General features: G+C 35.5%; 1 protein-coding gene and 1 pseudogene across 1 annotated transcript; both read left to right on the top strand.

Moving 5' to 3' along the window:
* Nucleotides 1-26,993, top strand: LOC120122535 (annotated as a pseudogene).
* LOC120122534 (NEP1-interacting protein 2-like) lies at nt 23,321-24,882 on the top strand. The gene is made up of 5 exons (XM_039141670.1): nt 23,321-23,532; nt 23,754-23,932; nt 24,153-24,236; nt 24,332-24,496; nt 24,604-24,882. The coding sequence occupies exons 1-5, from the start codon at nt 23,379-23,381 to the stop codon at nt 24,736-24,738; spliced, it is 717 nt and encodes a 238-aa protein (XP_038997601.1). The 5' UTR covers nt 23,321-23,378; the 3' UTR covers nt 24,739-24,882.

The raw sequence follows: 26,993 nt of genomic DNA, 5'->3' as shown, positions 1-26,993 counted from the left end.
CAGATGACGCGTTTTTTTAAACTCTGCTGAACGCTATCGTCAGCTCGGTTTTCCCCGCATAAAATCCCTGTTCCTCCGATCAAAAATCTTAAATTTCAGAAGCAAAAATGGCTTCCGTCTACAGCTGCAGGGAGTGCGGAACTGACCTGAACCTAAGAACAACCAATTTGTTCCCTCTAGATTTCTACTTCGAGGCGGGAAACAAGGGAAACCCTTTCTTTCGCCATGGTAGACGAGACCAAGTTCAAGTTCGAGAAAGAAGACAAGTTCAGGCCTTTTTTCGAGACCATTGATTACTGGGGAATCCACCGGAACAGAACCAAGATCAAGTGCAATGGCTGCGGGAAACTTGTGGGTCATATTTATGATGACGGCCCTCCTCTCACAAATAGTCCCGGTCAATGGCATTTTGGGCCGAGTCAGGTGATCCCCAGAGCCCCTAGGTATCGGTTCAAGACCAAGGCACTCAAGATCACCACTGAAACTTGAAGAATTTTTCGTGGTTGAAGTTTATGGGTTTTGTGTATAGTTTGAATTGTGGGGTTTTCCTTTTGGTTTTCTTATGTGGATGAATATATCATATATGTGAAGTTTGAAACTTTGATTACTCTATTAAATGAATATAAGATATTTTTATACCTGTTGATGGAAATAACTGGATTTCGTTGGTCGTGAGCATCACCCCTTTAACCGGTGTTTTTGTGTAGCGGCTAACGATTATGAGGAAGAAAAACAGAGATAGTTATAAAGGCGTATTAAGAGATATTTATAGTCATAGGATTATTATGACTATATATGTAAGTCGACAGCTTAAGTAAATTTTATAGTCAGATTTTAGATTTTGTTCCTATAAATCATGTAGGTCTATCATAGATCTTGTTTATTCGTTGTGGCTGGTACAAGAATTTCTGCTTGGAAGAGCCATATTCTTTAGAGACTCCGGTGATCGGAGTAACCCACTTAGGACTCTCGGTTTGAGGAGAGCTGATGATTTCCGGATGTTATTTTCCGGAAGTATAACAATACCAATTAAAGAAAACGCATCCCAGCATTTCCTTAAATTTATCAGAATGATTACTTGTTATTACTTTTATGTCCGAGTAATGTTATCTCGTTCTTAGGTTTTTTTCGCCCAATATGAAACCAATGTACAGAACAGAAACATAGTTCCAGTTTTGTCAAGTTTTTCCTAGGGTACCAGGAATGTCTCTTACCATAAAAAGATGTTTCTTGGTGTTCTCTGCAATTTGTCTTGCTGCATTTGTCAATTTCACGGATGTCTTCATTCATCTATTAAATATCAAAATCCGAACCATTCGAATGATTTTGAGTTGAGGTTCCTGGTATGTATCTATTGGATTGAACAAATTCAGTCTGCAATAAGGATTCTTTGTATCATAATTGTCAATTCTTGCAACATGAAATTGCATCTACCAGCCAAAAATTTTAGTTGCATTCATTCCTTCACATCCATGACCTTGTATGCTGGTGAGAAACAAAGCTCAAAACCAAGGAACACCGAAGAAAACGATCATCAAGGCTGCAGCACGCGAAAGTATCCGCAATCTGTCGGTAAGATGATACGATACTCATTTAGCTTTATGACAAACTTTGTCACAGAAAACAGCATCAACTTACTGATTCTTGTTGATCAGTTGATTATATAGCAATCATTCTCATCCATTTGATTAGAAGAAATCATTTCTAGCTGATTTTGTATTGGCATTAGAACGCCAGGAGTTGGTTTTGGTAAAGTCTCTAGCATGCCTAAACGTTCGAGTTCAATAAGAGTCACTTGGTTTACTTGTTCGAGATCGATATTGTGTAATGTGTAGGAGGAAGACTACAAGAGTTTCAAGAAGTCGCTAAGTGATGAAGATTACAACACTAAGCAGAATATCACAGCCCCAAGTAATAACGGTTAAGGCAATGGAAGAAAATAATGAAGTTCTTGTGGGGATAAAAGACCGGTTTGTAAAATATCTCTTCAATTTTTTGGCCTCTCTGATCATGATGAGAATAAATATTATGGGAAATCATACTATATCCAATAGCAGCAAGAAATCTGTATGTCATACAGTTTTCTTAAGGAAACATACTAAATTGCAGAAAATTTTGATTGAGATATCAGCAGATGAAAGTAACAGCACTAAATCCAGCAGAGAACTGATACCATGGCAAGACATAGACATTGTCTTCGCAAAGTTGCGTTACTCGGGCCTTTTATTTTCCCTAAAATACCCGTATTCAACAAACTGGTGTTGGAACATATCGGTATACAACATTCACCCTGAGTTTGAAAAAGATGTTGCAAAATCTTAGCTCATCTTATGAAGTCGTAGCTTCAGAACAGGTTTTAAAATGCCTTTACACCTTGTACGATTTTGATGGAACTCTAATATCTGCTTTCATACATCATGTGCAGGTGGACAAAGAGCAAGTATGCTTACTTAAACCAACCAGCTGTTGATCACTTGATCTATGAACAATCGAAGGCGACTAGCATTCACTTTCGAGATAGATGGTATAGAACTCATGGCCTGTCAACCCCCGAGTCTCGGCATCCTCTTCGGGCTTGAAGCATAGCGGAATGATGGCCGTGCCCACCAAATTACTATGGTGAATTCGCTCAAAGCTCTCGGCAATGGCTGCTTTTACACCCTTCATAATTGATTACGTGCAAGAATAGAGGTATTTATTTTGTTACAGCCAATCAACAACTAATCATGTATGGTCCCTTCATGTAATGTAAAGAAAACATTTGTTACCTGATGCACTATTCCTGATCCAGGGAACAACAAGCATGTTATCAAATGCAAATCTTTCTTTGCTACGTTGGAATTCATGTTCGCCTGCTCTGCATTTTCCGATCAACCTAATCATATAAGAATATTTTTTTTGCGGAATACGGCTATCGGATAGAGCAAAATCGCAACTGATAATTTGAGAAAATAAAATGAAGATAAAAGAAGACACAAATTTTACGTGGAAAACCCCTAAATAATATAGGATAAAAACCACGGACAACGGTAGAAGAATTTCACTATGAGAAAATAAGAATTACAACTTCTCTCTATCTACCAAGGAGAAAACAATGACAATTCTCTCTTGATAAAAGGAAAAAAACAACTTTCAAGAAACTCTCTAAATTCTCTAGTATTGGGAGAAAGCTAGAATGATTTGGGATGATTTTGAAGCTAAATGGGTTAGGGTATTTATAGTTGAAACTTAAGGACTAATCATGTAAATACCTTAAATTACAATGACTAAATTTAAGATTTTACCATTTTCAAAATTTTCAATAATTTCGGTGCATACGCCCTAAAGCAATTCCACCGAAAACACAAAGTGGCCAAGTTGCCACCGAAAGTTGAAGTTGCTTTGCTTGACTTTTCAACAATCTCTCACTTGAAGATTTGATTAGAACAATCATATCTTCACACCACTCTTTCTACCTTGTACCATTCATGTTGCTTACGTTTCTGACAGGCCACAAGAGGATCGACACCAAGTAAATTTATCAGCATTGATCGCCTTCGTCATGAAATCTGCTATGTTGTCTTTAGTATGGATTTTCTGCATATCTAACGTCCATTCTTCCACCTTTTCACGAATGAAGTGATACTGAACTCGTATGTGCTTTGTCATTGAATGAAATGTTGGATTCCTTACTAGACGCAAGGTGCTTTGATTGTCACAAAACAGAGAGACATACTCTTGATTGTGCCCAAGCTCCTTCAATAGCATCTTCAACCAAATTGCTTCTTTACTGGCTTGTGCAGCTGCTACATATTATGCCTCTGTTGTGGATGTAGTCACAACTGATTGCAATTTTGAAACCCATCTTATAGCTCCACCAGCAACTTTGAATACATATACTGTAGTAGATTTGTTTTTATCCAAATCCCATGCATAATCAGAATCTGCATACCAATTGATTAGTAAGTTTGATCATCCGTAACATAATGCAATATTTGAGGTCCCTTTGATGTATCTTAGTATCCTCTTTACTGTATTCCAATGCTCTTTAACTGGATTTGCCATGTACCGACTAACTACTCTCACTGCTTGTGCAATGTCTGGTCTTGTGCATATCATAACAAACATTAAACTTCTCACTATTGATGCATACGGTACTCGAGACATCTCCATCATCCCTTCTTCACTACTAGGACTCATATTGGAGGATAATTTGAAGTTAATAGAAGAGGGGTAGAAATTGGCTTACAATCTTGCATGCTGAATCGTGACAAGATCTTCTTCAAGTAATTCTTTTATGAAAGCCAAATCTTCCTATTACTTCTGTCTCGGTGAATTTGCATCCCTATAATCTTGTTTGTTGATCCCAAGTCCTTCATTCCAAATTCCCTAGCCAGTTGTGCCTTCAATTCTTCAATATGATCTTTGTTGGGTCCTGCAACCAACATGTCATCCACGTACAACAACAATATAACAAAATCGTTATCGCCAGACCTCTTGAAATAAGCACAAGGGTTGTATTAAGTCTGTTGTATCCAAGACACATAATGAAGGAATCAAATCTCTTATACCAATACCTCGGGGTCTGCTTTAGACCGTACAACTATTTGTTCAACCTGCAAACCAAGTTCTTCTTTTCTTTTTCTTCAAAACCTTCAGGCTAGAGCATGTAAATTTATTCTTCAAGATTTCCATGAAGAAAAGTTGTTTCAACATCTAGTTGTTCTAGATGTAAGTTTAATGTAGCACACATTGCCAAGACTACTCGAATTGTTGTTAGTCGAACAACAGGAGAAAATATTTCATTGAAATCAATACCTTCTTTTTGAGCATATTCTTTGACCACCAGTCTTGCACGATACCTCTCCACTTGATTGTCACCATTTCGATTAATTTTGAAGACCCATTTGTTACTAATTGGCCTCCTTCCTTGTGGTAGTGGCACAAGGTCCCATGTATTATTTTTATGAAGGGCTTTAATTTATTCTTGCATCGCCATCATCCACATTGAAACATTTGAGCTATTTATTGCCTCCCGATATGTTTATGGCTTACCGTCTTTTGTTAAAAGAAAGTATGCAATATTTCATTCTATAACATAATCTGAGTGCCAATTGGGATGTCTTCTCAAATGATCTGATTGACGAGTTCTTGGAGCTTTAGAACTCTCTAATTCTTGTTCATCATGTGCCGGTTCTGCTTCAGAAGAATCTCCTTGTTAAAACTCCTTTTCCACATGTATATGTGTAGTCTCTGACTTTTCAGCGCTATCATCGTCTTCTTTTCTTTGTAGTTTATCTTCTACAAAGATAACATCCCTGCTGATGACCACTTTACGGGCAATGTGATCCCACAAGCGATACCCCTTTACACCATCAACATACCCCAAGAATTTGCATTTTCTGAATTTTGGATCCAACTTTGAAATTTCTTGGGAGTTGTACATCACGTACACAATACTTCTAAATACATGGAGGTTTGAATAATCAGCTGGTTTATCAATCCACATCTCCATTGGTGTATTCAACTCTATTGTAGTTGATGGAGCTCGATTCACCAAATAACAAGCGATATTGACTACTTCTGCCCAAAATAATTTTTCTAGGCTTGCATCCCTTAACATTGCTCTTGTTCTTTCTAACAAGGTTATGTTCATCTGCTCTGCCACTCCATTTTATTGAGGAGTGTTTGCCACTGTGAACTGTCTTTTGATGCATTCTTTCCTGCAAAAGTCATCAAATTCTTCACTTGTGTATTCTCCTCCATTATCTGTTCTGAAGCACTTGATCTTATTTCCAGAATCAAGTTCCACCCGCGCTTTGTGAGTACTATATATGGATGCGGAAATATGTGCAAGTATATACAATCGAACAAGTAATACAGTGATGAGTGAATATCGTATCCACATAGATTGAAGATATCTTGAGTAAAGTTTATGCACTATTTTAAAGTAACTAAGTATAGCTAATGATATTCACAAATGAGAATGCTGTGGCAAAATGGATGGAGATATCGTGACAAATTAAATTGTGTTTAGTGCAAACAAATGGAAATGTAAAGGCAATATAAAATATAAATACTGGATTTGATTATCAGGACTTTAGACTTCCTCACATGACAAGCTACTATGAGAATGAGTGATAGGAGTCACTTAGGAAAATCTAAGTCTACTTCTCAGATTGATCTTACTTCTATGCCTTATCTACCCGACAGAGTCTACTAGGATGCCCTATGCTATCTCTAGTAAGGAACTTGACAGATTGAAGATGCCTTGGCAAAACCGGTTGGCGTAAACCCCTGCAGTGATCTTATTGGTCCAGATAACAGGATATGTCTCAGCAATACTTTTTTGTGGCAACATTAACATCTAACCTATCGCTCATGAATAACTCATTTTAGTCGAATGAAATCCTAACCTTATCTCTAAGGTGGATTAAGCCTAGTTACTATCTAGAACCCTTTGCTTATGTGGTTCCTCTCTAGTTTCTCTCGAACACTAAGGATGTGCTACTTAGACATTTTTTCGAATACTAAGTAATCACCTAAGGAATGGATACTCTCATAGCTCCTACAACCTTAAGGCATTAAGATCCATAAACAAAACAGATTATAACATAGAAAAACAACCATTCATTAAAGAAAATCTTAAATATCCAAAATAAACTACCACCAAATAGGATTAGTTCATGGTGGGGTTCGAAATAAGCAAGCACAAAGCAAGTTAATCGTTCAATACAACCCAAATGGTAAAATATGAAAGCAAAGAGCAAAGGGAAGGAGGAAAAGTCTTCGACGTGCACTGTCGGAGTTTCCCTCGGCCACCATGGACAGTCCCAGCGAACTAGCTCTTCTTGGACGCCTAAAACGCCACTCCCTCTAGCTTGTCAACGGAGGAATGCCACGATAAAAGTAATTGACGGAAAAAGGAGATACCTTTTTCTTTGAATTTTTAGTTCTTGGCAGCTAGTCAAAAAGTTCAAAGTCTCACCAAAAAGTCAGGCTTCATCTCTTATTTATAAGGGAGAATGAACCTAGGGTTTTGTTTTAAAATTACACTAGTACCCTAAAGTTCATTCCTTTTATGTGAGAGTCGGTGCAAAGATGGTAATTGGCCCCTCCTTTATGGTTGATTACAGAAATCATGCATAGTCAATTACAACTGCTCTTACTAAAAATATCTTCTTTGACTTTTTCTGCCCAGAAATACCGTCTGAGTTGTCGCGACAATCACATTTTGCTCAGTAGTCTCATCATGTCATGGCAATTCCCTTTTTCTTATCCTTGCTTCCAAATCCTGCACATCATCAAACAAAACACCTTCCCCATAAAGTAGTACTGATTACAAAATAAAATGTCGCGGCAAACAAAATTCCACCACATGCAACTATATGCTCCTAAATGCATCTATATGATCCTAAATGGGCTTTTAGAGAGTCAATAACTTAAGTAAAAATGCTCAAATATGACATTTTTACAGGGTTATCACACCCCCAAACTTAAGCTATTGCTTGTCCTCAAGCAATGGATAGCATTAAGCAAAATAAACATACCATGGCAAGTTCAGAAGCAGAATAGTTGTATGGGATAAAATTTCAACCCTCAACACACTTTGCTTTAACATGCTAGACTAGTTTGAGAAATCAAGTATTGTCCCCTAGGGTAAGATTCTTTGTGTGGGTGTGTGCGCGTTTGTATCCAGTCCATACTTAACAAACCTAAAAAATTTCTAAGCAAGTTTTCTTGTTTTGCCACGACATTTACAATTTTTACTCCCACAATGTTTTGTTTTCCCTTTTTTTCAATACTGCTATGAGGGGAGTCAGCCCATCACACCTATCATCCCACGCTCTAGGTGAAAGGGAGCATACCTTCCACCCCCGAGCTAGTCAAATAGAGTCATCTCGTGACTACTTTCATTTACTCATATACCATAGCTGCCATTTATTTAAATACAGTTTCCAGGCAATGCCATAGCATAGCAGAGTGTCCCTCTACAAATATACCGAAGCATTTATTCACAACTTCATTTTTTTCTTTTTTTTTCTTTTTTTACAAAGTGGGGTTTTCATTGTTTATGTCAAGACATACAAGAGTTCTCTTATAAAAAATTTCTAAGTTCCTTAAGCATGAAAAACATACAATCGTGTATTCAAAGGTTTCAAAGAAGAAAGTCCTAGAGTTGGCTCTATCATTCTCAACAGTCATGTACATTCAATCCTAACCATCAAGAATTCATCATCATTGGGCATCCTTAATTTATTCCAGAAAACCAATTCAACCACTTACTAATGTCATGGCATATTCATTCTACTAATACTATCATACAATGATTTAAGAACCCTACCTCCCCCAAACTTGAGAGAAGCATTGTCCTCAATGCTAAATAAAAACTAAGAAAAATCTAAACTACATGCTATGAAATTCAATGCAATGCAAGGTACCTTGACTTCATGCTTGTGGTAGTGCGGCGGTCGTGCGAAGTGTGCGCTTTTAAAATTATATAAGGTTGGAGTGTTCAAAATCTGATGCCGGTATGGTTGAAATTTGGATGAACCCTAACCTTGTAAAGAAAAATAAAATATTCAATTAAAAGGAAACTGAATAAAAACAGTAACAAAATAAACATTTATTTATGCATAGGAGTAAATCCAAAATGTAACGGCATCTTCAAGATGCTTGGCAAGTCTCGATATCATGCAAGAGGAGTGTAGGTTTGTCGCGTTCGATCGGAGCACCACTATAGACAAAAATGCCCCACACATATAACAGTTCCACCTTCAAAGTATTTTGCCCTGGCATTTTGTGTCTTTCACATCTGAATTGTAGGACATTTTCAGTAGTCCTCTCTTCTTCAAAGTGCTCTTTGCCTGAAGCTGAATGGTAGTGGAGTGAGATATCTTTTTGCTCCTTTTTTCCGTGGCAACTTGTAATCATTTGGGAAGCAAATTCGTTGAAGAGGTCGAAGTTATCCCTATGACAGTAGCCACTATCGTGTATGACCTTGTTCTTTCTATGCTATTCAAGTAAGGAAGCAAAACAACACTAACGAGAAAATTGAAAATGTTAGCATACCACAATATTGTCACGGCAAATAATAATTTCTCATTAGGGAATTTTTCCTTAATCTTTATTCAATTCCTTAATTCTTTTATAATTTCTAGTCTAGACAGATGGGCAGTTACTTGGGGTTTGGGATGAGTAAATTCAATAGAATCCAAAGGTTCAAATTTCATACCTGGTCTAGCTATGGGTGATCTAGATTGACTCATCTCCTTTTGAATATCATCGAGCTCCTCTTCATCTTCTTCATCAAGCTTCAAGTGATTATCAGTGCATAAAAATTTGTTGCGGCAAAATTCTGTAACTTTCCTTTGGTCATCAACTCCTACTGATGAGGGCTTTTCTTTTATCTTGGAAAAAAATTTCTTATCTTCATTGGTTGCACTCTTCAAACCCTCATCATTGTTTTCCAAAAAATATGAAGTTTTTTGCACCTTCGGATCTTCGTGCATAATCTCATTATCGGGCTCTCTGAGTGTCTCCCCCAAACTTAGTATCTTTATCAATTTTAGTGCCACTACTTAAGGTGAATGTGCCATAATGTTCTATGTCTTGAGCCTTAGTGACTTCAGTATCACTAGGTAGACTGACATGTGGGCGAGACTGTAATGCCGTGGTAATTTGGCCAACCTGACCCTCCAAGGCCCTTAAAGATGAGCTGTGACTTTGAAGTAAAACTTCTTGGCTTTTTATAGAGGTCGCATGGTCATACAGTATGGTCTTCGTGGTTGCTATAAAATCTTGCATTGTGGCCTCCAAAGAACTTGTGTTTGATGAATATGGCACTCCCTCGTTAGAATTATGCCATGGCATATTCGTTTGAAAACCCTGGGAGTCATTGAAGTTCTGCTGCCTAACGGGCTGACTAGCATTGTTGGTTCCTTGATTTCCCCAAGAGAAGTTTGGATGCTGACATCATCTAAGATTGTTAGAATAGGGGTTATTGTTGCCTCGATTGTAGTTCTCTACATAGTTTATAGACTCCTGATTAGTCGGACACTCGCTCTCATGGTGATGCCATGGCATTATAGACATGCTGAGTTGGATGCATTTATCGAGGCATTTAGTATCATCCTTGACCTTGAATAGGGAAATTGGTAATCATGGTTAACAATTCAATCAAGAATTTTAAAAGCCTCTTCAGGTGATTTGTCGAGCAATGTCTCATTTGTCAACGCATCTAGCATCATCCTCATGGGTGCATTGACTCCATTGTAGAACATCATAACTTGAGTCCAGTCGTGGAATCCATGATTGGGGCTCTTGCGAAGCAAACGTTTGTATCGATCCCAACACTCATACATAGACTCTTCATCGCCTTGGTGAAAAGATGCTATGGCATTTCTAAGATTGTTGTTCATATTGGGTTAATTATGCCATAGCAAATTTTTTTTGCACAAGTCAGTCCAAGACCTTATCGAGCGAGAAGGTAATCCATTGAGCCATGCCCTAGTGTGATCTTTCAAAGAATATGGAAATAAATTCAATTTCAAAACATCTTCATGCACACCTTGTTGTCGAAAGGAGTCACAGACCTCTAAAAATACCCGAACATGTTGCCTTGCATCCTCATGAGGAGCACCACCAAATTGTCCAATCAAGTCCAACATATCGAACATAATCGGTTTGAGCTCGAATTGGGTTGCCTGAATCTTGGGAGCTACAATATAAGGTTTTAGGTCGTCCAAGGTGGAGCTAAGTGATCTCAAATAGTGCGTGGTCGAGCATCATTCCCAATATTTGGAATTTTCATGACATTTAGAACTGCATGATCCTTCACATGATTTTGAACAACATGAGCCTCATGTTCAATATGAAATAATGGTTCTTTGGGTCTTTTACGGGTCATGCGACAACGTAACACCTGAGAAAGGTAAACACAAAAACAAGTAACTATGTACAAAGAAAAAAATAAAACGGTGCAAAAACTAAACTCAACATCTTCAATTGCCAATCCCGAAAATGACGCCAAAAAATTATCCGCGATTTGTGAGTACTAAATATGGGTGCGGAAATATGTGTAAGTATACACAATCGAACAAGTAATATAATGATGAGTGAGTATCGTATCCACAAGGATTGGAGAGATCTTGAGTAAAGTTTATGCACTATTCTAAAGTAACTAAGTATAGCTAATGATATTCACAAATGAGAATGCTATGGCAAAATGAAATAGATGTAGGTGGGAATGGAATGATGGTATAATATAATATGTCAGCAAATGGAGATGTTGTGGCAAAATGGATAAAAATGTCTTGGCAAAAGTAAATTGAGTGTAGTGAAATCAATTGAAAATGTAAAGGCAAAAAAAATGTAAATATTGGATTTGATTTTTAGGACTTTAAACTCCTCACACGACAAGCTACTATGGGAATGAGTGATAGGAGTCACTTAGGAAAATCTAAGTCTACTTCTCATAATGATCTTACTTCTATGTCTTATCTGCTCGACAGAGTCTACTAGGGTGCCCTGTGTTATCTCTAGTAAGGGACTCGACAGATTGAAGATGCCTTGGCAAAACCGGTTGGCATAAACCCCTGCAGTGATCATATTGGTCCAGATAACATGATATGTCTCGGCAATACCTTTTTGCGACAAAATTAACATCTAACCTATCACTCATGCACAACTCCTTTTAGTCGAATGAAATCATAGAATCTTTTGCTTATGTGGTTCCACCTTAGTTTCTCTCGAACACTAAGGATGTGCTACTTAGACATTCTCTCGAACACTAAGTAATCACCTAAGGAATGGCTACTCTCATAGATCCTACAACCTTAATGCATTAAGATCCAAAAACAAAACAAATTATAACATAGAAAAACAACCATTCATTAAAGCAAATCTTAAATATCCAGAATAAACTACCACCAAATAGGATTAGTTCATGGTGGGGTTCAAAATAAGCAAGCACAAAGCAAGTTAATCCGTTTCTTACAACCCAAATGATAAAATATGAAAGAAAAGAGCAAAGGTAAGGAGGAAAAGCCTTCGACGTGTACTGCCAGAGTTTCCCTTGGTCACCACGGACAGTCCCAGTGGACTAGCTCCTCTTGGACGCCTAGAACGCCACTCCCTCTAGCTTGTCAACGAAGGAATGCCAAGGCAAAAGTGATTGACGGAAAAAGGAGAGACATTTTTCTTCAAATTTTTAGCTCTTGGCGGCTGGTCAAAAAGTTCAAAGTCTCGCCAAAAAGTCAGGCTTCATCTCTTATTTATAGGGAGAATGAACCTAGGGTTTTGTGTTAAAATTACACTAGTACCCTAAAGTTCATTCCTTTTATGTGAAAGTCGGTGCAAAGATGGAAATTGCCCCCTCCTTTATAGCTGATTGCAGAAATCACGCATAGTCAATGACAACTGGCTCTTACTAAAAATATCTTCTTTGACTTTTTCTGCCCAGAAATGACATCCGAGTTGTCGCGACAATCACATTTTTCTCGGTAGTCTCATCATGTCATGGCAATTCCCTTTTGCTTATCCTTGCTCCCAAATCCTGCACATCATCAAACAAAACACCTTCCCTATAAAGCAGCACTGATTACAAAATAAAATGTCGCTGCAAACAAAATTCCACCACATGCAACTATATGCTCCTAAAAGCATCTATATGATCCTAAATGGGCTTTTAGACAGTCAATAACTTAAGTAGAAAGGTCTCAAATATGACCTTTTTACGAAGTTATCAGGAGTGTTCGCCACTGTGAATTGACTTTTGATGCCTTATTTCCTGCAAAAGTCATCAAATTCTTTACTTGTGTATTCTCCTCCATTATCTGTTCTGAAACACTTGATCTTATTTCCAGAATCAAGTTCCACCCGTGCTTTGAAGTTTTTGAAAGTAGAAAACATGTCCGACTTCTTCTTAATAGGGTATACCTAACATCTCCTGGAGTAGTCATCAATAAATGAGACAAAGTATTTTGCTCCGCCTAGGGATGTAGCTGGTGCTTGCCATATGTCATAATGAATCAATTCTATAACTTTTTTGCCTCTAGAATTTGGCGTGTTGAATTTCAACCGGTGCTGCTTACTTGTTATGCAGTGCTCACACAAAGTAAGTTACATTTATTAAGCCTGGAAGTAGCTTTTGCTCCACAAGGACTTCATTCCTTATTCTGACATGTGTCCAAGTTTCTGATGCCATAGCATTGCAGAATCTGAACTATATGAGGAAACAGAGGCGTCTGCTTCTAGCAAAGTCTCTCCCTTTAGCATGTACAAGTTTGATGCTATCTTTTCTCCTTTCATCACCACAAGCGCTCCACGGAACACCTTCATGATTCCTTTTCGTGTTTCAATCTTGCTTGCATTATTATCCAACAATCCGTAGGATAATAAATTTTTCTTCAGGCCTTTCACGTGCCGCACATCTCGAACAACTTTGATTATTCCATCATACATCTTCAATTTGATGGTTCCTACTCCAACGATCTCTAAGGCATGATCATTGCAACTATACACAGATCCTCCTGAGACAGGTTCATAATGATGAAACCATTCTCTTCTTGAGGTCATGTGATATGTTGCTCCCGAATCAATAAGCCATATATCTAAAAATCTTTTTTTCTTCCACGGTGGTTGACGCTTCACAGAATAGAGCATCTACATCATTTAAAGTGTTTACGGTATTGCCTTATGGATTGGAGTTTTTATTTAGACTCCAACAATCTTTCTTCAAGTGACCCTTCTTTTCACAGTTGTAGCACTTTAAATTCTTCTTGCTTCTTGAATTTGATCTACCATGTTTGTGATTGTTGCTTTCGTCACGTTCTGTTGATCTCTCTCTCATCGTTGTCAACGCTTCTGCTTATTGCAGATTTACTTGTCTGTATTTCTTGTTCTTGCACCGATTTTCTTCTTGTAGAATAGCAGCTGCAACGTCATCGAAGACTAGACTGGTGACATTACTGTTTGTCATGTTGATAATGAGTTGATCATACGAATCAGGTAGACTTTGAAGTAGTAGTTCAACATGTTCTTGTTCTCCTATTATACATCTTAAGGATGGAAGCTGAGAAAATAACGTGTTCAATGTGTTTAAGTGCTCCGTCACTGAAGTAGATTCTAGCATACGGAGAGTGTACAAGTTTCTCTTAAGGAAAATTTTATTGTGCAACAATGTGGCCTCGTACAATTTGGTAAGATGATCACATATCTCCTTAGTTTTCTTCTTCTCCTTGATGCTTGACAATACTTCATCTGCTAATGCTAGATGAAAGTTTGCCATAACATTCCCGTCCATTTCGATCCATTTGTTGTCATCTGTGAAATCCACCGGCCTTTCACTGATAGCTGCTATACAACCGTCTTTCCTCAGGATGACCTTCATCTTCAATTTCCACAATGAGAAATCTCACATTGAATTTTTCAATATCAAATTTCGTTGACATAGCTTCTATTACGGATAGCTTCCATTTTTCACTATCGTGAATAGTTCTTTGTAACCTTCAAAGAATGGATAATACCTTCTTACTTTCTTATGTTGGAGGATCCATATTTTGGTGGCAGCCACAAAGATAATAAGTAGATATTACACACTCAAATCTGGCTCTGATACCAATTGTTGCGAAATACGGCTATCGGATAGAGCAAAATCGCAACTGATAATTTGAGAAAATAAAAATGAAGATAAAAGAAGACACAAATTTTACGTGGAAACCCCCTAAATAATATAGTGTAAAAACCACGGGCAACGGTAGAATAATTTCACTATGAGAATGTAACACCCTCAACCCGTATCCGACCCGAATACGAGTCTGGGGTGTCACATTGACTTTTCAAACTTTGACTCTTGACAAAATTCAAAGAAAATTTAAAACTTTCATTAAAAATAAAAATTGTTTATTTACATAAATTGACTAAAATAACCAAAATCGATCAGAGCATATTCAGCTCAATCAATTAGTACATGCCAACTATGTTCAGATTAACCAAACACATTTAAATCATTTATTTTCTGATCTGAAACTTTGTAAGGAAAATGTTGACCTGTCTTGCTCCTTTAAACTTCTCTTCTTGCTTTCCAGAACCTACGTGTGAAACACTCACACGCTAAGTCTAAGACTTAGTGAGGCATTAAACACATTAAAGTAACTTTAACTACCTAATCATGCATGAACATATCATATCATGCTATCATACAAAACAATATAGCATTTCATGTAATCAAATGTACACATATACACATCATCATATCAATCATATAATACAATTCATATCACAAAAGCATATACTTTACATGTAATATATATGTTTATTATTATCTCTTTGTTAGCCCATGTACATCTGTGAGAACTGTAGATATGTGAGTCTATTGAGGTTGTGCACTATGTTGTCACCACAGCTCGTATAGGGTCCTACTAGGGGCTATGAGATTTTGTCCCGAAGGACCTATGTACTGTATTTGTCCCGAATGACCACTCCTTAAGAACCATATACATATTTCAATAGATCACATATGTGTCTCACAAGACCCTGTAAATGTTCCAAAGAATACATATATGTCCCGAAGGACCACGTAGAACCCTCGACTCTTGACATGCTAACTATACCTCTAGCTCTCTTTACACATAACATGTGCATTTTCACTTATATCATTTCACATATACATTTTCATATCACCTGTTCATATAAGCTCATAGCTTCTTTCACATATACATGTAGACATATAGCTTCTTTTCATATAATTCATATCACTTTTCATATAATTCACATGTTCACATATAACACCTATGACTATATTCATGCATAAATAATAATCATATCACCCATATTAATATTCATAAAATCATGTAATCAAATGTTGGAAGTAGACTCATCGTGAGTCTTTTCCACACACAGCATATACTAATGCATATGCACTCACCTGAGCCTCACTAAGTTCCAATCCACTTTTGTGATTTTTTCCTTTCTTTCGATCGAATCTTAACTTGATGATCGTTCCGGAACTTGTTCGTGTTTGATATCTACATAATCACATATTGATACTTATCAGTATCCAATTGATATACTCTAATCTATCATTTTTTAGACTAAAAGAAATGTCTATTTCAATTTCCCCTTGAAGTGCATCGATGCATTCTACAGTGCATCGATGCATTCTTTAACATGTGCATCGATGCACTACCCATGCATCGATACACAAATTACCTTCGATGTTTTCATTTTAAGGGGATGCATCGATGCACTCCTTATGCATCGATGCACCAATTGCATTCGATGATTCTTCTTTAAAGAGTGCATCGATGCACATTAAATATGCATCGATACACCTTGCCCAGAATTTGCATTTTAGCACGAAAATCATCAACTCTTCCCTTAATTCTTCTATTTTAAGCCTCTAATATGTCATTAAACTCAACTACCATTACTTAAACCAACTAATATCCATGTAAATCATCTTTAACCTCAAAATCCTATCTTCCTTATGAAATTCAAGAATCATACTCAATTTCTAACATGTTCCAAATTCCATTCAATTGCTTATAACTTCTTAATTAGATACTTGACAAGTCAAATCCAACTTTAAAACTTCAAAAACCTTTCTATAACAAAAGTTCATTTATAAACCCTTAATAGAAATTTCTTTCTATTTATCTCTCTTTGGTGTTTTAAACTTATATAAGCTTTCCTTAAGCTTATATAACCCCCAAAGACTCAAATCCAACTTAAAACTTTCAATAAATCAAAAGCTAAATCAAACTTACCTTTGCTCTTGGCTTCCACGTAAAGAAGAAGAAGAAATGAGAAGAGAACTCTGGAGAATTCTCTCCCTTTCCACGTGTATTTATCCTTACCAATCCCATTTTTAATTCATTTCTTGGTCAATTGACCCTTTTGTCCTTTATTTCCTTTAATAATTACTAAATAACCTTCATCATATATATCCAGTAATCATTGAACTATTTCATTCTTTACTTTAGTCACCAAATTCTAAAATTTTACAATTTAGTCACAACCCGGTATTGCGGAAGTTATAAATCTCCCCTCCTTTTTAAGAAAATTCATCCTTGAATTTTTACTGGACATCTTGATAGAAACATATCTTCTAAAGTTCTCATGTTGCTTCATTTAATTAATCTTTCTTGTCATCATCAGAAACTTACTTTTTAATCCTTTAGCTTTTCAATTACCTTTTTCCTTTATATATATATATTCATATCATGTCACTTATCATTTAAATAGAAACCAGTAACTTCAATCCATTTTCATCAATCAACAACCTAAATCAATCTCTAACTACCTTATAATAATAACCAAATTCGTTTTCCATCATCATTTAACCAAAAACACGACCTTAAATCTTCTTTAAATATGATTCAACATACACTTTTAAAGAATCTATTCACATCACCTTACACACTTTTCTTAATTCTATATCGAAAATTATCATCTACACTTCCATATAACCTTTATCGTATCTGATCCTTTAACTCATCCCTTTCATTTCTTTATTCATTATTCCTTTATTTATTCCTTATACCCAAATCATATATTTCTTTCATGTTCACATACTCTTGTCTTATCACCTACACTCATCTCTATGTAATAATCTTCATTGCATCCTCATAAGTTTGATAACCCATTTACTTATATATAACTTCATTCTTTATCATTTCTTATACTTGTATTTTCCTTCCTTAAGGTTCCATGCAAATATTTATCTTCTTTTCTACATCATAACTATCTGATCAGAATACATAACTATATTCAGTTTCACATCATAATTGATTAACTCAATTTTACATTTTCTTCCAATCTTATAACCTTTACTCTTACAATTAATCAATAACATCTATCCAATGTAGGGCACAAACCCTAGTCAACCAATCACATACATCCTTTCAATCGAAATTATCTCAAAATTCATTTACTTAACTTGTGAATTTCACCTCATTCTCATACATCATGAAATTTCCGTTGTTCAACTCAACATTATGACTTCCTTTGTCTTATAAACTGATCATTGATATACACATTCTCAAACTCTTCTTATCAATCCTCAGCTTTACTCAAATATACAAATCCTTATTTCCTTTACTATACCACATTACTATGATCCAAATATACAACTGTATCCAGATCCATTTCATATTTGGTTATCATATCCTGACAATATCTTATAATCTTATAATTCCAGTACATTTTTATCACATACTCTGGTTAGCCAACGCTAACTCTTTCTATCTTAACTGCAAACTCTTATCATAAACATACTCTTGTTTATGCTCAATACTATCACTTCGTTTCAACTCATAAGCTCTGACTTTATACATCTTATACACTTGTCACTAATGCACTTATCCTTGAGTTCTTTATAAGTACTCACCACGTCATTCGATCTTTTTAACGTTTTAATGGTGACACTTGTTCACCATATTCTATCTTATCCACATACTAACAAAACTAATCCTTATCGCTTTTCTATTCAAAACAATAATGATCTTCTTTCACTATTCTAATATGATTTCAACTTTCTGAAATCAACCTTTGATCTTATGAGGCACTTCCTGAGGTGTCTGCTCTTCCTCCTGCATGGCCAGGGCAGGTGAATTGCTACAACCATCAGATTTACCCCCTCGCTTTCTTTGAAATTCTCATAATCAGATTTCTACTATATTAAACTAATCTTATTCTATTAACAAGACAACATACTCCTTACACTATCAGATCAGATTTTTTTTTCACTCTGTGTTGGTATGTACACATTTTATGACACTTTGGACTTTAGTTTATGCCAAGAATCGGCTAAACCGTAGCTCTGATACCATTAAATATAACACCCTCAACCCGTATCCGACCCGAATACGAGTCTGGGGTGTCACATTGACTTTTCAAACTTTGACTCTTGACAAAATTCAAAGAAAATTTAAAACTTTCATTAAAAATAAAAATTGTTTATTTACATAAATTGACCAAAATAACCAAAATCGATCAGAGCATATTCAACTCAATCAATTAGTACATGCCAACTATGTTTAGATTAACCAAACACATTTAAATCATTTATTTTCTGATCTGAAACTTTGTAAGGAAAATGCTGACCTGTCTTGCTCCTTTAAACTTCTCTTCTTGCTTTCCAGAACCTACGTGTGAAACACTCACACGCTAAGTCTAAGACTTAGTGAGGCATTAAACACATTAAAGTAACTTTAACTACCTAATCATGCATGAACATATCATATCATGCTATCATACAAAACAATATAGCATTTCATGTAATCAAATGCACACATATACACATCATCATATCAATCATATAATACAATTCATATCACAAAAGCATATACTTTACATGTAATATATATGTTTATTATTATCTCTTTGTTATCCCATGTACATCTGTAGAACTGTAGATATGTGAGTCTATTGAGGTTGTGCACTATGCTGTTACCACAGCTCGTATGGGGTCCCACTAGGGGCTTTGAGATTTTGTCCCAAATGACCTATGTACTGTATTTGTCCCGAAGGACCACTCCTTAAGAACCATATACATATTTCAATGGATCACATATGTGTCTCATAAGACCCTGTAAATGTTCCAAAGAATACATATATGTCCCGAAGGACCACGTAGAACCCTCGACTCTTGACATGCCAACTATACCTCTAGCTCTCTTTACACGGGTATTTTCACTTATATCATTTCACATATACATTTTCATATCACCTGTTCATATAAGCTCATAGCTTCTTTCACATATACATGTAGACATATAGCTTCTTTTCATATAATTCATATCACTTTTCATATAATTCACATGTTCACATATAACACCTATGACTATATTCATGCATAAATAATAATCACATCACCCATATTAAAATTCATAAAATCATGTAATCAAATGTTGGAAGTAGACTCATCGCGAGTCTTTTCCACACACATCATATACTAATGCATATGCACTCACCTGAGCCTCACTAAGTTCCAATCCACTTTTGTAATTTTTTTCCTTTCTTTCGATCGAATCTTAACTTGATGATCGTTCCGGAACTTGTTCGTGTTTGATATCTACATAATCACATATTGATACTTATCAGTAACCAATTGATATACTCTAATCTATCATTTCTTATACAAAAGAAATGTCTATTTTAATTTCCCCTTGAAGTGCATCGATGCATTCTACAGTTCATCGATGCATTCTTTAACATGTGCATCGATGCACTACCCATGCATCGATACACAAATTACCTTCGATGTTTTCATTTTAAGGGGATGCATCGATGCACTCCTTATGCATCGATACACCAATTGCATTCGATGATTCTTCTTTAAAGAGTGCATCGATGCACATTGAATATACATCGATACACCTTGCCCAGAATTTGCATTTTAGCACAAAAATCATCAACTCTTCCCTTAATTCTTTTATGTTAAGCCTCTAATATGTCATTAAACTCAACTACCGTTACTTAAACCAACTTATATCCATGTAAATCATCTTTAACCTCAAAATCCTATCTTCCTTATGAAATTCAAGAATCATACTCAACTTCTAACATGTTCCAAATTCTATTCAATTGCTTCTAACTTCTTAATTAGACACTTGACAAGTCAAATCCAACTTTAGAACTTCAAAAACCTTTATATAACAAAAGTTCATTTATAAACCCTTAATAGAAATTCCTTTCTAATTCTCTCTCTTTGGTGTTTTAAACTTATATAAGCTTTCCTTAAGCTTATATAACCCCCAAAGACTCAAATCCAACTTAAAACTTTCAAGAAATCAAAAGCTAAATCAAACTTACCTTTGCTTTTGGCTTCCACGTAAAGAAGAAGAAGAAAGGAGAAGAGAACTCTGGAGAATTCTCTCCCTTTCCACGTGTATTTATCCTTACCAATCCCATTTTTAATTCATTTTTTGGTCAATTGACCCTTTTGCCCTTTATTTCCTTTAATAATTACTAAATAACCTTCATCATATATATCCAATAATCATTGAACTATTTCATTCTTCTACTTTAGTCACCAAATTCTAAAATTTTACAATTTGGTCACTAACCCGGTATTGCGGATGTTACAGAGAAAATATGAATTCTCTCTATCTACCAAGGAGAAAACAATGACAATTCTCTCTTGATAATAGGGAGAAAATAACTCTCAAGAAACTCTCTAAATTCTCTAGTATTGGGAGAAAACTAGAATGATTTGGGATGGTTTTGAAGCTAAATGGATTAGGGCACTTATAGTTGAAGCTTAAGGACTAATCTTGTAAATACCCTAAAGTACAATGACTAAATTTAAGATTTTACCATTTCCAAAATTTTCAATAATTTTGGTGCATGCGCCGAAAACAATTTCACTGAAAACACAAAGTGGCCAAGTTACCACCGAAAGCTGAAGTTGCTTTGCTTGACTTTTCAACAGTTTTGATATCGTACGCACTTATATATATATATATATATATATAGAGAGAGAGAGAGAGAGATTCTGCGAACGTGGTGCTTGGCCGGCTAGTAGCCTGATGCCCTCCTCGGCTCCCATTGACTATCTTATATGTTTAAGTTCATTCATTTAATGCTTAAAAAATGTAGACATAATGATAAAAAAACATATTTAACATTTGAATAATAGTTATTTTCAATATTTAATCGTAAAAATTTTATTTTAAGACAAAAAATTTATCCGTGAATGGAAACTAGTCAACAAACAATTAATGTTCTAATATATAAATCTTTTTATTTTAAAATGAAATCTTTGAGGCTAAAATTCTAAAAAATATATGTTAAAGTGATTATTCAGTCAAACATTAAGAATTTTTTATCTTAAAATAAAATGTCAGAGGTTGAAATATTCTAAAAAAGAATAAATGTAAAAATGATTATTTACTCAAACGTCTATACTAAAATTAAAAAAGGGGGCAAAATAACCTATTTGAAAAACAAATTTGGGTAAAAAATGATTTTGTTTATCTTTTAATTTGATTATTCAGGATCAATAATTTACATTATATAGAATAAATATCCTATATTATTATGGCATGTAAAGTCAAAACATTAAAAATATATAATTATGGATATTTTGAAACTTCAATGAAATAAATAGGAAAAAATAAACTTTTCTACGGAGATGGTTGCCGATCCGATAAATTTGAGCAAGTCCAAAATGAGAATGCTCTGCTATGAATGAACGGAACAGCTCAGCTATGACTTCTTAATGATGTGGACAGGGGGGGGGGGGAACTGAAAAGAGATTTAAGAGGACAGTGGGGGACAGAGATCTTAAGTTGTTTTGAGAACGGATCTATGTCCGAACACCAACTGGTTGTCTTCAAACACCAAATTAAATCTGAAAAGCTGAAACAGAATAAAGCTAAAATTAACTTATCCATGGTTCACTTCAAGCTGTTTTTTTTTCTTAGAAGGTTCAGATCAAGCCCCTAGGTTTCCACGTTAAATATCTAGGGGCTCTTTGATCTATATAATCCTATGACTATAACCTTAAACTCTAAATTATATTTTTATTTCATGTTAATCATAAGATGAATATTATAGATAAGAGAGGTTTAGGGTTGTATGAATTTTGAATTTAGGGTTGGTTTTTATGAGTTTTAAAATGATTTAAGAAAATTTTAAAGACAATAAGATAAGTTCGTCGATATTTTGAATGACCAAATAAGACATCAAATACGATAATTACAACGATCTAGTGACACAAAAATAAAATTATACAACTTTCATCTTTAACGAGAAAAGATAAAAAAAATAGCATAAATAACATATGATTTTTATATTAATAAAAAAATCACACAAACATTCGTGACTATCATGTTACCATTTTTTTCTACTTCAACTCTCGTAAATAAAATACAAATAAATAAAAATTTAGCGAGTAAATTAAAAATAATTGAACTTTAATGATCAAAGTAGATTGGAAGAAAAAGTTGAGTGAGCATTTATCTATATTTTAAATATATCATTATATTACAAATCAATTGACTTCCGTGGTAAAAAGAATTGTTGTTATTTTTAAATATTTGGATTCGAGCACTATCGACGCTAGAGGTTGAGAATTATATTTAAACAACATTATCGTATACTTACCTCATATTAATAATATATATATATCATTATAATTTAATTCCTTTAATAAAATTTAGAATATTAGCAATTAATTATTTTTTTAATATGTATACATATATTATTATGTGAGTTAAAAACATTTATCGTTATCCATATGAAAACAACAACAAAAATCAATCATTCGAATTCTCTCGTTTCTTTTTCATGAAGGAAGTATCATTCGAATTCTAACACCCTGTATTCTGTAGGCCACCGGAACCTTGTTTTTCAATTCAACACTTACCAGAAGCGAAGAAAGGGAAAAAGGAATGGATTTTTACGGACGCCCACCTCGTTTTTCTTTGTCATCAGGTTCTTCGTTTGGAGATTTGATTGGAAAGGTGAAAGTTTTTTGCAATTTCGCTGTTTCTGCCATCATTGGGAACATTTTCTCTGCAATCTTAACATTTTTCTTTGCATTTGGTTGGTTCTCCTCTTCTCTTCTTTCTTTTCCTCCATACTTTTTCTTCAAATCTTCTTTGGGAATCATACTTTTTTTCATTAAAAGATTTTAGATTGTTAAGCAGTTTGGAATTACCTTGTCTTGTAGTTCTTAGAATTTAACGTGTAAAAATACTTTGGTACCTTAGGGTAACCTGTTATGATCAAAATTTTGCTGATGAGATTGACATTGTTGTATGCAGTCGGCACATTGTTGGGGACCATGACGGGGGCTTTGATAGGGCAAGAGACGGAGAGTGGGTTCGTTCGAGGGGCTGCTGTTGGGGCTATATCTGGAGCTGTTTTCTCGATCGAAGTCTTCGAATCTTCTCTTATTCTTTGGCAATCCGACGAATCTGGGATCTTATGTTTGCTTTACTTGGTGAGCAGTTTATTTATTGCCCTGGTTTTTACAGGTTCCATTGCTAATTTCTAAGTTAATATAAAGAGGGATTAGAAAAAAGAAACCTTTTTTTTAGGAAATAGGAAAAAGAAACCTTGATTGTTCTAAATCGGTAAGTTTATGATACGATCTCTAATTATAAGTATAATCCTTCTTGCCTTACAGGCAAGTCTAACTTGTTTTCCTGCAAATTCTGCAGGTTGATGTCATTGCAGGCCTTCTAAGTGGGAGGCTTGTTCATGAACGAATTGGTCCGGCAATGTTGACCGCTGTTCAAAGTCAGGTAATATGCTCTACATTATGTTGGTAGTTTTTATGCTAGAAAATGATGGTTCCATCAAATGGCAATTTGCGTATGATTTCAATTTCTGTTATCAGATGGGAGCTGCTGGAACAACTTTTGAGGAGGTCCAGAACATCTTCAACACCAGTGGTGGTAGAGGATTGGCTGGAGATCTGGTTGAAAAAATCCCCAAGATAACAATCAGAAACAATGACAATGCAGATGCATCCGAGAAAGTTTCCTGTTCGGTTTGCCTTCAGGTTCAACCATAATCTATTTTCGATTCTACCCCAGTCGTGGTAATAAAACTAGTTGCATAAGAAGCTTATTTGATTGACATTTGGAGTTGTCCTCATCATTTATGCAGGACTTTCAGCTTGGAGAAACATTTCGGAGCTTGCCGCAGTGCAATCACATGTTCCACCTGCCTTGCATAGATAAGTGGCTTCTTAGTCATGGTTCTTGTCCATTGTGCAGAAGGGATCTGTTTCGTAAACTGTAGGATTAAGAAAAAGCTATTTATATTCTATTTATACGTTCTTACTTGCCGGGGCTTGTGTAATTGTTAATCATATATGCTTACCTACTGTCTCTCTGACGATTCCACATTCATCTTATCATGGTATCAAACATTTTACTTGGTTAACTCTGTATAAAGGAATATATTAACAGTTCTGAAACTACTCTTTTTGCGAATGATTGTTGTAAACCGAGTTGACATGCTGGTATTATGGTTCTCAATAGGTTTCATCCTGGATTGAGACCTCCATTGTTTTTCTAAGAATCATAGTGAAGATAATACTCTGTGTAAGTTCATCAGAGGAATGCCGATGCTGTGGGAATTAATATTTTCGGGTCCTGACTTTGTACAGATATTGGTCAGAACATGTTTCAGGGTCGAACCACTCATCTCCCACTGAATAGCAGAGAGCCTCCTCAACCATTAGCTACAACATACTTGAAGCACAGAGAAAGGTTAAGCTTCAATTTGCTCTTAAAATCTTCCCTACAATATTATTGCATAACAATCAACATCAAACAATATCATCAGTATCGAACTTTTTAGTTTCGGAATTGTAGTGGCCATAATTTGATTCCCAACAATCTCGAATTAAAACCAGAAACGACATTGAGAGATAGTGTCTTGTTGGTTGCTCGATGCAACGATGAATGATAATGCAGGTAGTAATATGACTTTAAGATCCGAAAAAGTTGATCAACTTGTGATACTTAAGCCAGCCAGCCAGCCAGCCACCGCATTAAAATATTGATATACATTTATGATTGGCAGCAATGGCAGATGGCATCCCAACAAAGACTGCCTGGTCGCGGATTATTATACTACTAATGTACATTATCAAGTGTTTTAACCTACTTTTCCAATGCTTGCATTTGTGCTGCAAATACAGCAATTTTGTTTCCCGTATAACCATGTGATCAGGTTCGCAAGATTCATTTCAAGATTGTGCCATCATATTTGGCAGTCGAAGTTCATGAGAGCTACATGAATATTAAGCAACCATCCCATACTTTTTGGAAAGTTCTGCAACAAATAGGCCAACATATGATCAAACTCTGCTATTGATGTTAGAATCTAGCACCAAATAATTAGAAAACAAAGATGTGATATAAGGAACAGCAGAGACCCTAATGGGTTTTGTTGATTTTTCTCGTCTATTTTGATTACATGTCGGCCTATGTGCCCCCTTTTCTTCAACACGTGAAAATTTTGATGTATTATTTGGCCTATGTGCCGTCTCAAGAGAAGATCAAGTCCATTACTGTCCATGATAACATGGAGAGCGAGTCCATGATGACATAGCTCCCTTTAGTCAAGGAATTTGTTCAGATGGCAAAAGAAAAGTAAACCAAAATCTTTATGAAAATGAACCAATGGAATAAATTAGGTGATTTAGCAGTTTGGGGTAGGACATTTACTCATCTATCACATGCGTGGCCAAGAGATCTTTGCTAGAAGGCTTGCAAACACCTGATCATGATCGTGGTCCTAAGAAAATGTGGGTACTTCTTATCATTGCCATTTTAGCTGCCTTGCTGCTGGGATTTTTCTTCTTGTTCTTCTTTTGCAGAAGAAAGCTTAGACGAAGATAGAGCCGTAAAGGTAAAGGTTAAATCACTTAGATCCCATGTGTTTTTTTTCTTTAATACCATCAGTTTTGCCTCAAAAGTCAAATTATGTAGAACCATTCGTTATTCTTAATGAAAAATCATTCTTCCATTGAATTGCTTGCTTCTTATCTCATGAAATCTTTGTACAATTAGGAAGTCTGAAAGCTGAGATATTGAAGTTGAGGCATTTCCAAGTGGAGGAGCTAGAGAAGGCTACCGAAAATTTCAGTGCAGAATGTTTGTTAGGGTAAGCTGCATTCGGCAATGTCTATAAAGGAACCTTTGAAGGTGAAAGTACATTAGCAAACCAGAGAGCTCACGTGGAATCATACGAGAGAGTTGAAGAATTCAGAAATGGCAAGTAACCTTAAGTATTCTACTCCATACTTTAGTTTACAGCAGCTCAGGTAAATTACCTTGTTTCTAGTGGTTTCTTGAAACAGAAGTTAGGTTTCTATGGAAAGTAAATAATCCAAAACATAAATGAGAGGTTTACGAAGAAACCGGTACATTATTGAGCCTCAAATTGTTGATTAATGAATCAATTGAGGTAGTGCTATGAACCTAGAATATATATATATATATATATATATATATCTATATCTATGGGACCAAAAGTTACAAAAA

This window comes from Hibiscus syriacus, unplaced genomic scaffold (assembly GCF_006381635.1).
Source record: "Hibiscus syriacus cultivar Baekdansim isolate YM2019G1 unplaced genomic scaffold, ASM638163v2 tig00110387_pilon, whole genome shotgun sequence".
Classification (NCBI taxonomy): domain Eukaryota; kingdom Viridiplantae; phylum Streptophyta; class Magnoliopsida; order Malvales; family Malvaceae; genus Hibiscus; species Hibiscus syriacus.
This window is presented reverse-complemented; position numbering and strand designations above follow the sequence as displayed.

Bases quoted from the DNA above. Each gene is read 5' to 3' on its own strand.
- LOC120122534 (XM_039141670.1), top strand. From the start codon at position 23,379: ATGGATTTTTACGGACGCCCACCTCGTTTTTCTTTGTCATCAGGTTCT. The intron at 24,237-24,331 runs GTAATATGCTCT...TTCTGTTATCAG, and splicing joins TGACCGCTGTTCAAAGTCAG to ATGGGAGCTGCTGGAACAAC. The intron at 24,497-24,603 runs GTTCAACCATAA...TCATTTATGCAG, and splicing joins CCTGTTCGGTTTGCCTTCAG to GACTTTCAGCTTGGAGAAAC.